The sequence below is a fragment of the Macaca thibetana genome, chromosome 5 (assembly GCF_024542745.1).
Source record: "Macaca thibetana thibetana isolate TM-01 chromosome 5, ASM2454274v1, whole genome shotgun sequence".
Lineage (NCBI taxonomy): Eukaryota > Metazoa > Chordata > Mammalia > Primates > Cercopithecidae > Macaca > Macaca thibetana.
The window spans coordinates 182,016,931-182,034,220 of NC_065582.1; the positions used below are offsets into that span (position 1 = coordinate 182,016,931).

Sequence of the window (17,290 nt, forward strand, 5' to 3'; positions counted from 1 at the left end):
ACCTCATCTCTAAGCACTTTCTCTGTCTGCTCCCGCTGGTCAGCTGTCCTGAGTCTGAGCCCCCCAACAGCTGGCCAGCTCCTCCCCGGGGTCCTGACTAGCGCTGGTGTCCTCACTGGCTGTGGGCTCCCAGTGCCTTTCCTGTTCTTACTCCCGAGATCAGTGCAGGGCACAGCATGGACACAAACACATGTTGAAAGAGAGCAAGGAGGCAGGGGGAGTGACAAGTGTAGCCCTAAATGTTTCCGTCAACCTAAGACCTAGGGCTGAACGTTCACGGAGGCAGCTTCCCTCTTAGTAAAATGGAAAATTCCCGAGAGTCAGGGCGTGCTCATCCCGACTGGGTTGTCCTGGGGCTAGGACTGGAGGTGGTGAACTCCCTGTCACTGGAGGTATGTAGGGGGTGGGCAACTCAGCCCCCGCTGGAGACTGTCCAGATGGCTGGGACGTGGCACCCTTGCATTTCTTCCAGCCTGAAGCCTGTGCTGTTCTATTCGAAACAAACTCCCCACTCCCTGCTGTGGCCGCCTCTCCCTAAATGCAGAGGGCCCACGGCATAGCTGGGTGGCACCCCTCCAGGCCCCACTGCCCCCGACTCTTTTTTGCAGCTTTTCTGGTTATTTGGAGGAGCCAGCAAGGGGAGCTGGGAGGGAGATGATCCCAGTGGCCCCAACTTTATGCTCTGAGTGGACAGTGATCTTAGAGAAGCCTCTCTGAGCCTCAGTTTCCCCATCAGTAGAATGGGTCCAGGCAGTCTCTAGATGCTTTGAGTGAACCAGGGGCACCCCGTGGTGCTGGAGGCACCCCTGCTCCTTGGACTGAGCAGAGGAAGAGGCAAGGAGCATGTCCGTTACAAGCACGGATCTGATCTCCCAGAGGACCCAGACCTGGGAGCCTGGCATCATCAGCTCCATCTGACGGAAGAGAAAGTGGGGTACGGAGCCTCCCTCCCTGCTACCTCTGCTCTGAAGATACTGTTCTGCTTCCCCAACAGGGTCAGAGCCACCTTGAGGGCAGAACTATGCATTTGACACATTCACATAAATTCTTCCAACATTTATTAAGTGCCTGCTGTGTGCAGGCCTCTGTGCGGGGCCTGAGAGTGAGGTGAGACAGAAGCAGGCTGCCTGGAGGAATTTCCTCCCATCCTAGGACAGGGTCTGAGAACCTGGGTTGTGCACAGTTGTCCAGGAAGCCGCTCCCCTCCAGCCAGGGCCGTCCTCCCCGTGGAGAGGAGGCCTGTGAACCTACCCCGCCTCCACCTTGTGATCCAGGCCTCTGGAAGCCCCTCATCTCCCCAGGTGGCCAGTGCCCGCAAGGTCAAGTGGCCACGCACCTGGAGGGCCTGGCACAGGCCAGCTGGGGCTTTTGGGGTTAAGACTAGGCCTGATCTGCCCAGAACCAACGCCCTGCAGAGCCCAGCCCTTAAATGAGTGTGTTTTACGGTTGTTCCTGGGGTCTCCAGGGTCCTCACTGGCTCCGCACAGAAGCTGTGGGAGGTCAGCGGGATGAGTTTCGGCCCATTTTCCAGAGGACGCAGGCTCAGGGCACCGCATGATTCAGTCAGGTTTCAAGCCTGAGTCGGGGGCCCAAAACCCTGGGGCCTGCATGTCCAACGTTAGCAACCTTGAGAAACCTACAGTGCCAGGTGACAGAGGCGCCACCCACAGTCATTCCTCATCCCATCCTCATAAGGGGGTCCCTGAAGAGGCTTCTTCGTCACGAGGCTCTGAAACAGACAGCCCTGAGCGGGTCCAGGTGATATCCATCAATTTCGTACAGCCCTCCTGCCCTCTCCTGGCACATGATCAATCGTCTGTTTATTCCCAATTTGCAAATTACGCCCCTGCATTCAGCAAACCCCACCTTGCAGGGAGCCCCAGCCGTGGCGCTGGTGACTGCCTGGCTCTGTAGGTTACTGAGCAGTTGGTATGGAGAGGAGAGAATCTCTCTATCGTTTGCCTCCTATTTGAACCATCGCGGAAACAACAGCAATCAATTTTGAATAACAGCTTCATTTGGACCAATTAGAAGAGGACTGATTTTGCTTGAAATTCAATTTGCAATGGCAGCACACTCTAGGAAACGGGTAACTGATTTTTCACCACAAACATTTTGGCATTGTGTATCCTGGGTGGGGTGATCTTTAAAAGTGGCCTCATTGTTCTGAATCGTTTCTAAGACGACATAATAAATACAGAGCCAGGCCTTATTCCCATTGTGAAGGGGCACAGCTCTGCTGTTTTTGTGGAGCTGCCGAGGTTTAAGAGTACGAGTTATGTCAAAAATAATGAAGCAAGTCTGGTGGAGTATGATTCTTGAGCCCTGTCTGATCCCATTGGCTCAACGTGTAATCTAAGCATTGTTTGCAATGGAAAAGGCAGAGCGACAGCTCAAAGTTAGGCGGCGTGGACGCCGGATGCGGAAGATAGAAGACAAATTGGAGAAGTCACATGCGCGTTCTGAGACGGTTTTCTCATCTGTAAAATGAAGCTAATATCGTGGACGGTGACGGCTCGCTGAGGGATCCCCTGTGGTGGGGTGAGTACGGAGCACGGCCCAGTGTCTGGCTCTGAGGCAGCATCTCTCTATGGCGGTCCCTTTCTGGAGCTTAGTTTTCTCGTCTGTAAAATGGGTGCATCGATCCTGCCTGGCAGAATCATGAAAGGTACATGCACAGAGCACCTGGCCCAAAGCCTGGCACACGGTGGGCACATGTCAAACGCTAGCTGCTGGGGTCACTGTCATTTCTGCTCTTTGTCATTATGCGTGAAGCCACCCTCTCTGGGCCTCTGCAGAGTGGGAAGGAGGCTATTGAATTAGACGGCCCCTCGGGTATCTCTTTCCCCAGCACTTGCTGAGGAGTCTAACAGTCGAGTTGGGCTTCTAAAGGCGGCATGGAAATGTCTGTTTTCATCGATGCTGCAGTCAGTTAAGAGCTGATTAACCGAGGAAAAAGCCCGGCCCCCAAGAGCAGAGCAGACGCTGCAGCAGCCGGGCTGCACGTGAGGTGGAAAATCGTCCCCTGCAGCACCAGCCCCCAGCTCCCCGCACACTGGCCTCTTGCTGCAAGAAGCTTCTCACTGACAGCCTGGGGGCCCGTGTCCTGGCACAGTGGGCACGGCAGGGGTGACTCTTGGGTTTGGAGTCCAGAGATGATCCTTTCAGGACTTCCACGTGGGAGAGGATGGGTGGCTCCACACCCTGGGGGAGGCCTGCTCTGCCCAGCGGCCGCCTGGATGGATTACTCACTATCCCTGTGCCCCGCTGGGCTCCCTGCACTGAGCGGGGCAGTGTCTAGTCCAGCCTCTGGGACCTGGGGCTGGGGGAGGGCAAGGTTGGAGGCTCCAGGGGTGCTCTGGAGACGGGGCCTGGTCTGAGTCGTGAAGGCCATGTGTGAGGCTGTCATGTGACACCAGGCAGGAAGGGCACTCCTGGAGGACAAAGCATTAATTCACAAAGGCATAGGGCATGGCCACGCCACAGCAGGAAGCGGGATGAACGGAGGTGAAGATGGAGGAGCGGCAGCAGATCGTGACCTGCCTGGGAGCCCAGGAGGGTGGGATCATGCTGGGCCAGTGGAGGCTGCACAGCCACAGGGCCAGTCTGGGACACTGGGCTGGGAGCCACTCCCCCATGGCTGTCCTCCCCCACAGCCTCCCCAGTGCAGAGCCAGCGCCTGACGGGAGTGTTGCTGGAATGAATCATAAAATGGCCCAGTCTGGTGCAGCTGGAGATGGAGGCTAGGATGGGGATTTGACCATTCCCCCACTCCAATAGAGAATCTGGCATGAATGTCCCTCTGGGGTTCTCTGCAGTCCCCAAAGCCCTCCCCTGGAGGCAGAGTCTCCAGAGTTGTGGAGGCCTTGTGGGACTGGTGGTCTTCTAGGTGAGTCTAGCTGCCAACCCCTGGTCTACAGACTTTCCTGTCAACCATGCATCAGGTGGCGAGAGGGAGTTTCTATCCTTTTTCCCTTTTCTCCGTGGCTGCCAGGCAGCTCTGGGCATGTTTTGTGCTCGTACATAAGGGCAGAATGTCTTTAACTGAGCTTTCTGGGCCAGCGCCCCACCTCTGCCTTGCCTGGTTTGATTCCTTATCAGGACCATCACAACACTATTGTACCCAAGGCTTTTACTGGGAGCAGCCACAAACCCTCTTGGCAGGAAGGAAAGGCATTTTTGGTCCCCAGAGCTTTCTTTTGGCCCAGAGTTTGCAGTTGACTCTGCTTCCCAGGCAGATCTCAGAGGGGTGGCACTGAGCCCTGCTAGAGTAGAGGCCCTAGCCTTGGCAGGAGACACTGCAGCCTATTTACACTGGTGGGTCAGGCAGGGCGTGGCCCCAGGGAGCCTGTCAGGTTCCCAGTCTCCCCATCCTCCTCTACTGCCTGCTGCAATCCATGCTCTCCACGGTCCTGCTGGGTCACAGAGGGTGTGGACCGTCGGGAGTGGGGCTGGAGGTCCCCTGGCCACTCAAGGCAAACCCAGTGGGAGGACAACGGGGACCTCAAGATGGAAAAGCTTCCCCTGGGCCTTGAAGACTTGGCTGTCTCCCTCCTCTGCTCCTCAGCTCTAGAGACCCTCCCGTCTTTGTCAGGCCCCAGCGCACATCCATGTCATGACCCTCACATCTCCCCTGGCACATAGCGGAGGCTGCCCATGCCTGCCCAGGGACGGTGGAGGTACCTGCATAAAGGGGTGCCTGTGGCACTCCGCACAGGGCCCTCCACACAGGGCTGCTCCTCCCCCACCCCTTGCACGTGGAGGCCACCATGGGCTGATGGCAGTGGGGACATGGAGGGGCCGTGGCTGTCCAACCAGACTGGAGATGGACTTGCAGGCGCCGTGTGTTTTGATCTGACGCGGCACTGGAATATTTGAGCCCTGCCGATGGATGTGATATAAAAATACAGCCGGCTGCCAGCACAGCCGGGAAGGGCGGCTTCCTCGCCAGCAAGTGCCACGGCAACGTGTTTCCCCCCACCCCCAGCCCCCACCCCCGGAGTCGGGGGCAGGATCCAAAGCCTGGAGCTGCTTCTATAAAGTACGAACATTGCTGCCTGCACCAAGGAATATTTCCTTTTGAATTCCACACTGAGCTGCAATGGAATAATTTGGATTTTTTCTTTTCCCTCCTTTCCTACCAACTCAGCCATGGGATTAAAATACAGGAGTTAATGAAAACATATGCATGTCTATGTATATCTGGTAGGAGCTGCATCTGTGATAGGCTTGGGCCAGGTACACAGGAACCCTGAGCAGGAGGGCGTTCGAGCCGGCACTCTCCACGCAGGGCAAGCCCTCCTCCGTCGGTAGTGGCTGCTTTATTTTATTTTGCCTGAAATCTCCCAAGAGCCCAACGGGGAGCTCTGCACAGGAAACCGGTCGTGGAAAACACTGCTCTGTGGCCCGGACCAGGAATGCATCCCATGCTACCTACGGCACTGGCTTGGGACGGGGTGGGATCAGAGCCCAGGCTCTCTGCAAAGGGACCTTTCTGGGTCCACAGTTTGCCTCCTCACCCCTAGGGGTCCCTGGCCACATAGTCACCTCTGGGCCTCAGTTTCCTCAACCACAGGCAGGGGTTGACATCAGGCCACTCTGGCTCCATGAAGTCGGCATGAAGAAGAGAGACAGGCCCAGCCTTCGTCCGTGGAGAGGAGAGCCACTCAGGGAGGCAGGGGCCATGGTGGGCAGGTCGGCAGAGGGGAGGGCCTTGCTCTGGGCATCGAGAAGTCCTCTTGGTAGGTGGTTCCCAGGCTGGGTTTGGGGACACTCGGGGCTCATGTTACCCTCGGAGTGGGTGTCAGTGCCCCCTTCATGGATGAAGAGACCAGGACTCAGAGCAAGGTGACATGTGTTCCTGCAGCAGGCAGGGTGAGAAGCCAGGTTTCCGTGTCTGTTTATCCAGCTGAAAAGAAAGTCTCTCCAGGCGGCAATCAAGATCGAGTGGTGAACATCTGCCGGCTGCAGTCCCGGCCACAGCCCCGGAGGGTGCGACTGGCGGGGTCAGGACAGGAAGAGGAGGAAGGTTTGCTGACATTCTTCCCTGAGCGTGTACCAGGCTGCGTGCCCTGCTGTATCCTCGCAGCTAATCCCCCAGGAGCCCTGGGTGTGGGGGGCTGTGGTTATCCCCTTGCAGGGAGGAGGATCTGCGGTTCGGAGATGACATGCTCAGTAGGCCACACTGCTAAGCATGTGACAGGGCAGGCTCCAGCCCTGGGAGGTTGTGCTTCCTCTGCAGACCTCACAGCCCCCAGGGGCTCAGATCAAAACCTGACACTCTGTCCAAACACCCTCCCACCGGCTTCTCCCCTGCAGCCTGGCACACGGCCCCTCTGCCCAACCTCCTGTGTCGTCTCCCCCTCCCCATACTGGCACCCCATTTCCTAAAACATACTGGCACCTCCTACCTCCAGCCCCTTGCTCATGCTGGGCCTCCACGTGGGGTCTGCCCTCAGCTGTGGGAAGTTGCCCATTCCTGAAGACCTGCCAGGAGGCAGTAGGAGCTGGTGGAGATACTCAAGAAATACTTGTTATCTGGTTGAATTTGGGGCCAGGAAACCTGAGCCCTGTCAGGTCTTATCACCAGCTGTGTGACCTCAGGCAGGTTAATCCACCTCTCTCAGCCCCAGGAAATGTCAAATTATCACACGAAATGCTGGTGCTCTGAAGGGAAGGGTGCCCTGGGTGGGACTGGGGGTCTTGAGTGCTGACAGGTGGAGGGTTGGGGGTCTGCCCTCCCATCTTGCAGTTGTGAATTTTGGGCCCCTCCTGCCGGCTTGGTAAGATGCAGATTCTGGAGCAGAAATCCTGAGCTCTGGGGTCTTTTCCATGTGTGTGCAGTGATTCCCTCGCAGCCCCAAGGCCTGCCCTCGGAGTATCCCTAGGTGCGATGCCAGCCATAGAGTCTCTGAGGTGGGGTCTCCTGTGGTCCCAGGTTCAGAGGATAGATTGCCCCACAGATTGGCAAGCCTGGCAGGGCCCAAGAGGGCTCCCAGGACCCCCTCCACTTCCCAGGTAGGGCACCGAGGCCCACAGAGCAGGGATTTGTCTGAGCCAGTGCAGCAGCTCCAGGACAAGCTGGGCCAACAGCTCAGGACTCCCTGCCCAGGCCTGGTCGGGGAAGGTCAAGGATGTCCTCATCAGCCTTGACTGGCCATGTTCTCCACCCCTCCCCTGCCCCCACTGCTGTCTGCATCTTCCCACCTGTGTCTGAGCCTAGCACGCCGCAGGTGCGAGCGTTAGCACGTGCCAGCTGTGGACACGGCTGGGAGAGTTCTCAGCTGGGGCATCCTGAAGACGCATTATCTGGAGTGGAAGCCAGGCAGCTGCGGCAAGGGGGTTCTCCAAGGGCCAACTCTGGCAAGTCAGGCCCCCCTGCTCTGTAACCTGACTTCGCGGACGGGGGCTCGCGGAAGAACGCAGGACCCAGGGCTGACCCCTCCCCAGGCAGACCCTGGCCCCCCATGCCAAAGACAGCGAGGTGGGTATCCAGGATGGATCTGGGCTGAGCTGGGCAGGCAGGGTCTGGGAGGGGAGGGTACACGCAGGGAAGCCCAGGGGGGCCTCCCAGAGATGGGAAGGGGGACGGGAATGGGGAATGGATGGTCACAAGCAGGAGGCCTGACACAGCCCTTGCACTCCTACCGAGCTGTGCGTGTGTGTTGGGGGGACCCCTGCCCAGCTCCTACCAGGCCCAGGGCCCACTTCTGCCCCTCCACCTCAGCCATCCTGGCAGCTTCCAGGCCCTGTGAAACGGCTGAGTCTCAGCGGTCCCTACACCATGAAGGTACAGCACCAGGAAGCCCACCTCGGTATTCTATCCCCCACCTTCCACTGCCCTTCCTCAAGCAGCAGTGGGGACAGTGGGGACACCTGCTGGGCCTGACGGTGGAGCAGGGGGGAAAGGCAGGGCTGCACTGGGGAGACACTGAGGGCACTGCAGGAAACAGGCCGGCCCCAGGCCCCTCCCCAGCCACTGCTGGCTTGTCCCACTCCACTGCTCTGGGGCCTCAATGACTTTCAGTTTGTTGAGGAAATAAGAAAGTGCCTGTTGTTCAACCTGGCTCTGGCCAGGCCTCTGGTCTAGAATGATGGTGTGGGGGCTTGCCGGCCTCATGCCCACCCTCTCTCCACCCAAGAGCCACGCCCACAAAACGTTCAGAGCCCGGAGGACTAGCTCAAAGCTACCAGGAGGCTTGGACTGGAAGAGCCCCACCTCTTTCCACCAGGAGGCTCTGAATATCAGAGTGGGGACGGGCAGGGATGGGAATGCGGGAAAGACAGTCCCCCAGAATCTAAACTTGGGGATAACTTGGGGGTTCTAGGCTCCTTTCCCCTCTTCGCTACTCTCAGTACGGGAATTTTGAGTACATATTTTCCATGTACATAAAGCATTAGCTTGAGAAAAAGCAAGACCCCCTCCTTCTCATGCAAGAGGGAAGTTGCAACCCAGAGGCCCAGGGTGCCCTCCGTCCAGCCTTGCGGGGCTGAGGAAGGCGGAGGGTGTCAGGCAGGGTGAGGGGCTGGAAGATACTCCCAGCCCCCAAGCTCAAGGACTGACTGCGGCACCCAACATTAGATTACAAAGGTTTATTTAGAAAATAGTTTGGTGGTTTGGCTGTTGTTTTTGGCAAACATTTAAATACTTTCAGTAATCAAAGATTGTCGGTGCTTTCTCCTTGCCCTCTGGCAGCCACCCCCCGACTAGGTCCTGGAGAAGTCAGCCCTTGGTCAGACGGGGATGGGGAGTGGTAGTGTGTTTCGGGGGGCTCCTTGCTTGCCCATTTAGGAAGCTACCTCTGACACTGCTCTCTAAAACCCTGACCTCACAGCCACACCTCGGCAGGGCCCCCACAGCTGGATCCAGGCAGGGAGCCCCAGAAGCAGCCCCTTGCTGAGGCGGGAAGGCAAAGGGGTCTCCCCCTCTCTCCTCCCCACTCCCCGGAGCCCGGCTCTCTCTCTGCCAAGCTCCTGCCCTGCCGCACCCTCCCCTGCGCCCTGGAGGCCAATCCATCCCCGGGTCTCTGGGAAAGCTCCCGTCTGGGCCGCCCTTTCTGCCCAGCCCTGAGCGTGGAGCTGTCCAGGATCCCCAGACGGGCGCGAGTCACTGCCTGAAGCCCCTTCTCCTCCGTCGGAAGAGGATGTGCTTGAAGGATCGCCGGAAGTCCTGGTTGAAGACCGTGTAGATGACCGGGTTCAGCGAGCTGTTGCAGTAGCCGATCCAGAAGAAGAACTTGAAGAGCGGGACGGGCACCTGGCAGGCCTCGCGGCAGATACCGTACAGGCTGTAGCTGAAGAAGAAGGGGAACCAGCAGAGCACGAACACGCCCATGACCACGGCCAGCACGAAGGTGAAGCGCTTCTCGCGCGCCTGGGCCACCTTGCGGCGGCACACGCTGCTGCGCGCCCGGCGCCTGCGCGACAGGAAGAACTCGACGGAGCGCGAGCTGGCGCGCGACAGGCGGCCGCCGGGGCCCGGGGACCTGGAGGCGGTCAGCGCCCCCGACTCAGCCGCCCCCTGCCCGTCGGCGCCGCCCGCGCCCCCCTCGGCGCCCGCGCGCCGCCGCCTGCCCCTCCGCAGCGCGCCCCGGCGCCGCCGCCTCTCGGCCGCCTCGCTGCTCTCGTCCGGCTCCACGTCGGCGCGCGGGGGCGCGCAGTGCCCGTTCTCACCCGCGCCTGCCGCCGCGCCCAGCCCGTTTTCGGTGGTCGGGGACGCACCGTCGGGGCCCACGGGGGCGCGCTTCTCGCTGAGCGTGCGCGTGCGCAGCTTGGCCACGCGGTAGATGCGCGCGTAGACCAGGCCCATGATGAGGCAGGGCGCGAAGAAGGAGCCGATGCAGGAGGACAGGATGTACCAGGTCTCGTCGTTGAGGCCGCACTGCGGGTAGGCGGCGCCGTCGGGCTGGCGGTAGAGCGAGACCAGCGGCGGGAAGGAGATGACGGCCGAGATGAGCCACACGGCCACGATGGTGGCCTTGACGCGGCGTGGCGTGCGCTTCAGGTTGTACTCGACGGCCTGCGTCACCGACCAGTAGCGGTCCAGGCTGATGGCACACAGGTGCACGATCGACGAGGTGCAAAACAGCACATCGAGCGCCAGGTACACGCCGCACCACACCTGCCCGAAGTACCAGTAGGCCATTAGCTCGTTGGCCAGCGAGAAGGGCATGACTAGCGTGGCCACCAGGATGTCGGCCGAGGCCAGCGACACCAGGAAGAGGTTCTGTGGCGCGCGCAGCGCCCGGCTGGTCAGCACGGCGATCACCACCAGCACGTTGCCCACCACGGTGAAGACGATGAGGAAGCCCACCACGGCCGCCAGCCCTGCCACCGCACCCGCCGAGTACTGGCCGCGTGGCGGCCCCCAGGAAGCCCCCGAGGCGTTGGCGCCGCTGCCCCTCTCGCCCGCGCCGCTCGCATTGGGGCCCGCAGCTGCCGCCACCGCCAGCGCCGCCGCCAGCGCCGGGGACGCCATGGTCCTCCCGCGAGCTACGCGGTCCCTGCTGGAGCCGGGGAGCAGCCGCGGCAGCTTGGGCGCCCCCCAGCCGGGGTCGGCGCCCGCATCGCCGCCTGCTGCTCGGGCGCGCCCGCCGGGGACCGCGGCGCCCCGCAGCCGGCCCTCGGCCGTGGTGGCTCGGCGGGCGGCGAGCCGGAGAGCGTGGCTGCCGGGCTCCCCGCAGCTGCCGAGCGCGTAAGTGCAGAGCAGGAGGCGCCCGGAGCGAGCGGCGACGCGGCGGCGGGGGGAGGGGGGGCAGGTCCCGGGGTCCTCGCGCGGCCCCGCCCTCGGCCCGGCTCACGGGGAGCGCCCCGGCGGCGAGCCCACGGCGACGCGGCGCCCGAGCGGGCGTGCCTGAGCGGCCCCGCGGCCCCGGAGCCCGGCCAGGGCGCAGGCGACAGGCGGCGGCGGCCCGGGCGCTCTGCCTCCCATCCGGCCGGCTAGGGCTCGGCGCGCCGGGGCGCCGGCCGCCGCTCCTCCGGGCCCCCGCGCCCGCGCGCTCCCTCCGGCTCCAACTTTACTTTCCCGGGCGGGGCGCCGGCGCCGCCGCGAGTCCTCCCGCTGCTCCCAGGCGCGGGCGCCCCCCGCGGTCCAGGCTCGGCCGTGCGGCAGCCGCCTAGCTCACCGGAGCTGCGCCGCCGCCGCCGCCGCCGCCCTGCGCTGGGCGCGAGTGTGGCCGCCTGGCCTTGGCTTCCAACTTGGGTCGAGTTGCGCAGCGGGGCGGGCGCGCGGGGCGGGGCGGGCCGCGGGCCCTGGGGAGCGGGCCGGGAGCCGGAGCCCGCGGCCGCCTGGTCGAACCTGCCCGCGCGGCGCCGGGGAGGAGTCCGGGGCGGCGGCGCGGGGCGCGCGCTCGGCGAGGGCGCCCTCTCCAGGGCCGCCTGCAGCCTGAGGGACTGGGCCGAGCGGCGGCCGGCCTGGGCGGTGAGTTCCAGAAGCTGCTCTTTCTAAGACGGGAGCCTCCTTCGCCTCCCCCGGCGCAGGCATGGGCGCAGGCGGGGGCGCGCACACGCGCGCACGCAGCACGGGCGGCTCGGGGTCCATGGCCTGATGGCAGAGCAACCTCTCGCAGCCTGGGGGAGGACGCGACGCTGCCTGGGTGCGCACAGGTCCTGTCGAGCTCAGGGTCCGGACCACATCCCGGATCGGCGCTCCCCGGCAGAGCCACCTCCACACCCACCCCGGCCTCAGTTCCCTCGGCCCCCTTCCCAGCGCTGCTGGAGCATGAATCATAACTAACGGCGGTGACTGTGGAAGCCCTGGGCAAGCTCCCAAGCTCTGCACCCATGTTAGCAGTGATTGAAGTTTAATCCTTAGGCTCTCAGGCCATGCTTTTAAAGGATGGAGAAGTGTTCAAAGTCACCACCTCTGACAAACACCCAGAACGGAGCTGCCTGGATGATGAGCTATTTGCAAGGGTGGGCTCAGGGGAGAGCGGCCGTTGAGGTAGCACCCGTGTACCCTCGCCCCAGTCCGTGCACCTCCGTTCTGCAGATGTGCGCTGTCACTCTGTGGCCCATGTTGGGTGCTGGCTTCTGCCTCCAGTCAGCCTGGGGTCTGTGGGAGAGGGACCTCGAGGGACGAGGTGGTCCAGGAGGAGAGCTGGAGTTCTCAGGCCTGATGTGTTTCTCTGCTAGGACCGAAGGGACAAGCCTTCCCCCAGACGTCCAGAAACGCAACCCTGCTGGCTGGCCTCCCCGTGCATGGGCCCGCAGGGGAGAGGTAGGGAAGCTGTCCATCCTGTATCTAGAGCCGGCGGGGAAGGGGCGCTTCTGGGTGCCCAGGAGGTCATCATGAGGAGGGGCTGGAGTGACTGCCCACCGCCCCTGGGATGCCGATCCATGCCCGTGGCCTGGGGCAGCTTCTCTCTAAGCTCCTGAAGGGTGCCAGCTTTAGTCTCAGAGCCTGTCCTGTTCTCAGCGGCTCAGCTTCACTGAGGAGCCTGTCTGTCTCCGCAGAGACGCTGCCAGGAGCTACAGCTTCGTTCTTCACCATGTTTGTCACCAGCGGGGCCTGCACTGGGGGTGTGGAGGCCAAGCCGGGGCCAGGCAGAAAGCAAATATTTCAGTTGATGGGCCTGCCAAGCAGGAGCGCACTTTGGAGCCAAAGCCTTCCATGCCAGTCCTGTGCTAGTCTGGGGCACATATGCCCTTTGGGGAAGCAAAAGGCTATGGCTGTCCTGTGGGAGGTGTGTGACCCAGAGAAGGTGGAGAGTCACCATCCTTGCTAAAGGCACTCCTGGTCCTGGTTGCCTAAAAGGTGTCACCTGCCCAGGGCACCTGGAGGTACATTTTTCAGGGAAGCCCACACACACCTGCTTCCTTCATGGTTGGCCTACTGGATCCTTTGTCTTTATTGAGCCCCCTGCAGTGGTACAGAGTGAGGGGGCCTGGCCTCAGTTGAGGCGCGCACCATCTGTGGTGGACGGTGCCACCCACTGAGGTGAATGCGCTGACAACCATCAGTGCCCTGGGGCTCTTCCCCCAGCCTAGGAGCAGGGTTGTCAAGGAAGCCTTCCTGAAGGAGGTGACCAAACTCTGCTTAGAGAAGGAGGAGGTGTTATGAGGAAGGGGAGGCGTCTGTAGGCTGTGCTTGCTCCAGTGGGGGTGGACTTCGTACTGGGGGCATGGGGAGACAGGAGGACTCAGGAAAGAGCAGTGGCAGGGGCCAGATGAAGGCTTTGGAGAAGGGCTCTCTCCCTTGGCATCTACGTGCCCCCCACCCCCAGGATGAGGGACTCTCATTTTGAGAAGTGCTTTGGGGGATGCACAGGGGCATGGGGATCTATCTAGGATCCTGGCTTCTGTGTTCCCGAGAGATGGCAGCCCAGGCACAGGAATTTGGAGGCCAAAGGGCACGGAGCACCTGGGGCCCTGAGCTAGATGAACCCTCCCACTGCTCAGGAGGGCTGAAGGCAGGGGCCACTCACAGGCCAGGCTGAGGGCATCTGGAGCGCCTGGCCAGTGAGTGGCCCAGGCCCTTGGGGATGGCAGCCAGCATGCTGGCATGCTGCTGGCAGCACCTCCTGGCATGACCAGGGAGGGAGCAGAAGGGTCCAGTCCAGGGCCTGGATGGAGCCAAGGGGCAAAAGGCTGGGGCCCAGTCATTAGGGGAAGCGAAGCCCTGGGCCATGCATAGGGGTTGCCTTGCACGCAGGCCTGCCTGTGGTGGGAGGCCCCGGAGACCACAGCTGTTTGCAAGGGAGCTGGAGAGGCCTCTTCCCCCAGACCTTGAAATTAGACTTGAGGAACTGCTCCAGATTGTCCGTAACAAGCAGAACAGCATGCACCCAGCAAGACTTCCTGTCCTGAAGAGGCACGATGCGGGCTCGGCACAACTAGGAGGGGCGAGGAAGGAGGGTGCTGGGGTAGTCAGGCTGCACTGGCGGGGGTTGTGGGGGATGTGTGTGCGTGTGCATGGGGGTACATAGCAGAAGTGGGCAGATTTCAGAAGGGAAACTTAGAGGTGTTTCCTAGAACTGAGAACCTAGAAGTGGCGCGTCCTGGAGCTGCAGAGGTGAACCTGCCTGTATCTCACCCGTGATACGTGGGGCCCAGGAGGACAGGGTTGGTCCAGCCAGGGCCATGTAGCCATCAGACTTGGGGCCCCAGCTGCTGTGCCAGAAAGAGCTGGGGCCGGGCAGACCCTGAGAAGGGATATGAGTGTGCACCTGCAGGGTGCCTGCCTGGGGTGCCGCGCTCTGGGCTTCATGAGCAGCCTCAGCTCGGGTGGAGGGGAGCTTGGTTCCTCAAACCCTCTCCCTGCACATACAAGCATGCATGCACATACATACATGTACAGTGTCCACACACACATATGTATCCACACACGTCCTTGTGCACACATAGATCCATGCACACACGTGAACATGCCAAGGCATATGTGTGTGCACGCACACATCTATGTGCATGCAAGCATGAACACCCATACATACACGTATCCACACATGCATGCAAGCATGCAACCTATTCATGCACATATGCATGCACACATCCACGTACACACTGTCTACATATACCATATGGATTCTGCAGTGCATCCATGCATACAGAATATGCACACATATATGCACACATACATGTTCACAAGCATGCCTACGTGTGCACACACATGTCCATGTACTATTCACATGCAGGTGCATACATACATATGCGCTAACATACACGTGCTCTTTGCACATGTATCTCTACACATGCATATACATGACACTGGCATATGTAGAAATGTTATGTACCCATGCTGTGCACATACCTGTGCATACCGCATGCATGCACACCCTTGCCTATGCAGATAACACGAATCCATGCACATTGCACACACGTTTTTATGCCTGTGCTGCACACATCTGTCCCTATGCATGACCCCAGTCATGCATGTGCACACATGGGTTCGCACATATGGATGTGTATGCACATATGTGGCACCTGTGGCCTTGCCCACCCTCCTAGGCTGAGGAGAAGATGTATTTCTGGGTTTCTGCTGCAGCCAGCTCTTCCAGGGCTGCAGCTGTTTTCTGCATCGCCTCCCTTGTCTGCACAGCTCCACCTGGCTCTTGCAGTCAGCCCTCCTCTCCAGACTGCGAGGACATTTCTCACTACCTCCTGTGGACCCTGGGCCTGGCCATGTGCTGTCCACAGGCCTGGATGCCCTCTGCCCCACCTTTCCTGGGGCTCTCTGTCTTCAAGCCTTGTCCCATGATGTTCCTCCTTCAGGAAGCCTCCCTGACCTCCCAGGCTGGATCTGGGCCCCTTTTGCTGGCCTCCTGCATGCCCCGTGGGGTGTGGCCATCATCAGTAACCATGTGTCTCAACTGTGTCCCATCCCCACTGCCTGGTCCAGGGCCAGGCTCTCAGCTCACAGAAGGAGCTGGATGAAAGCCTGGTGGCGGGATGGGTGCCGTGAAGGGCAAATGGGCTTGTGGGCCTGGCCCCAGCCTCCTTAGCCACACTGATGCTTGCTGGGTGCTGAGTGCAGGGGGTGCCTTCACCTGGTGGCTGCTTGTGCCAGACCCAGTGACCCTGGCCAACAGGACCTTTTCTCGGTTCCGTGGTGTTTGGGGTCATCAGATGTGGCTGCTCATTCCCTTACTTATTGTCTGGCAGTGGGGGAGCCTTCTGGCTTCCCGGGCCTCAGTTTCCCCTGTCTGTAAAATGGGAGCATTGGACCAGAGCATTCTGACGCCCACGCCAGCCCTGAGCCACCCCCTCCCCCAACTTGGCTGTGAGCTCCTGGGGGTGGGGGTGGCGCCTGCCCATCTCTGCCCTTGGTTGGTGTCTGCAGGGGAAAGGGAAGAGTCTGGAGTCTGGGAGAGACTGCTCTCCACTCAGCCCTGGTGGGTGTGGGAACTGAGGGAAGCCAGCCCTATCTTCTTGTCTCAAGACCAAGACCAAGAGGACATGTTTTCTCCCTGGAGCTGAGCTGAGCTGAGCTTTCTTTCCCTATGTTTATTTGAAATTTCATTTTTAAAGACGAGTCAGGGAAAAATGAGACTTGCTTCTCTCCCTGCCCCTCCCTGAAGAATTCCAGAAACTGATTTGTCTTGTCAGGATGTGGCAGGGAGCCGTGGCCTGGGCTGGCTCTCTGAGCTGTTGCATATTGATCAGCATTGATGGGTTTGGCACAGTCGAGTTCTTACAGAGCTGGCGGAAGTCCCTCTGGAGAAAGTACTGCTTCGGGGACTGGCTTTGATTTGCAATGAGTGTAATAGATTAAAGCAGTGGGTCAGCATGTCTTATTGAGCACCAGCTGTGTACCTCAGCCCTGGCCCTGCTGGGGTCCAAGCTCAGATCCCTGCCACCCCCCACCCTCTCAGCTGCCACACGGCTTCCTGCGAGCCCCACCTCTTTCCGCCCGCTGCACCTGCTTCAGTCTCCACCTAGCTTCTGCTGCTAGGGGCTCTCTGCTGCCCTCAGTGGCTGCCCCCAGCTGCCTGAGCCTGACATTCAGAGCCCTCCAGTGCCCAGCCTCAACCGACAGCCCTTCACTGGTTCAGTTGTCATGCAGTCCGCAGACACCAGGGAGCATCCTCTGCGTGCAGCCCTGGAGATGCAGAGGTGACAAGGGCAGGGCGGCCTGGAAGACCTCACCTCCTGCTCCACCATCCTGGGCCTGGGCCTAGCAGGGAGGCTGGCAGTGGGCCTGCTGCCTGGATCCTGGGTTTGAGCTGGCTGGGTTTTCCTCTGTGACCTTTCCCAGCCTTAGTGGCCACTGTGCATACTCCCCAGAATGACATCTGCAGAGGTCTCAGCCCGGAGCCATCTGGGCCCTGCCCGTTGCAGGGTGGCTGCAGGAGAGAGGCCACTTGACCCTGTCCCAGCCAATGAAACCTGCCTGAGGACAAGGGCGAAATGTGCCAGAAGGCCCACAGCCTGCCTTCCTGCTTGGTAGGGCACATGTGAGGATGTGATGCCCGGAGCAGCAGCAGCTGTCATGTGACCAGGAGGAGCTAAGGATAAGGATGAAAACCATGGAAGGAAAGAGGGTGTGTCCCCAGTGCCATTGTTCTTGAGCCTCCAAGAACCCACCCAGGACCCCCGCTTTGGCCAGACTTTCCTCCTGCCGAGGGAGGTACTAAGTAGACTTACTGTTTTACTCTTTTAGGGAGGAAGGTTCTGTAACTTGCAGCTGAACATGTCCAAGCCATGAGTTGTCCCCCAAGCTCGTGAGTTGTCCCCAGCTCAATTCTGCCTCCTTTGGAGAGTGATGTCCCACAGGCCCATGCGACCCTGCATACCAAAAGGACTTTGCAGACGTGACTGAGGACCTTGCATTTGGGAGGTGATCCCCATGACACCT

At 60.6% G+C, this 17,290-nt stretch overlaps 2 protein-coding genes across 7 annotated transcripts in view; one reads left to right on the plus strand and one right to left on the minus strand.

The window, feature by feature from the left end:
• Positions 1–17,290, plus strand: part of LRPAP1 (LDL receptor related protein associated protein 1) — a 768,843-nt gene that overhangs the window by 478,588 nt on the left and 272,965 nt on the right. The window lies entirely within an intron of this gene.
• Positions 8,578–10,699, minus strand: ADRA2C (adrenoceptor alpha 2C). Its single transcript, XM_050792133.1, has one exon. The coding sequence runs from the start codon at positions 10,475–10,477 to the stop codon at positions 9,107–9,109; it is 1,371 nt and encodes a 456-aa protein (XP_050648090.1). The 5' UTR covers positions 10,478–10,699; the 3' UTR covers positions 8,578–9,106.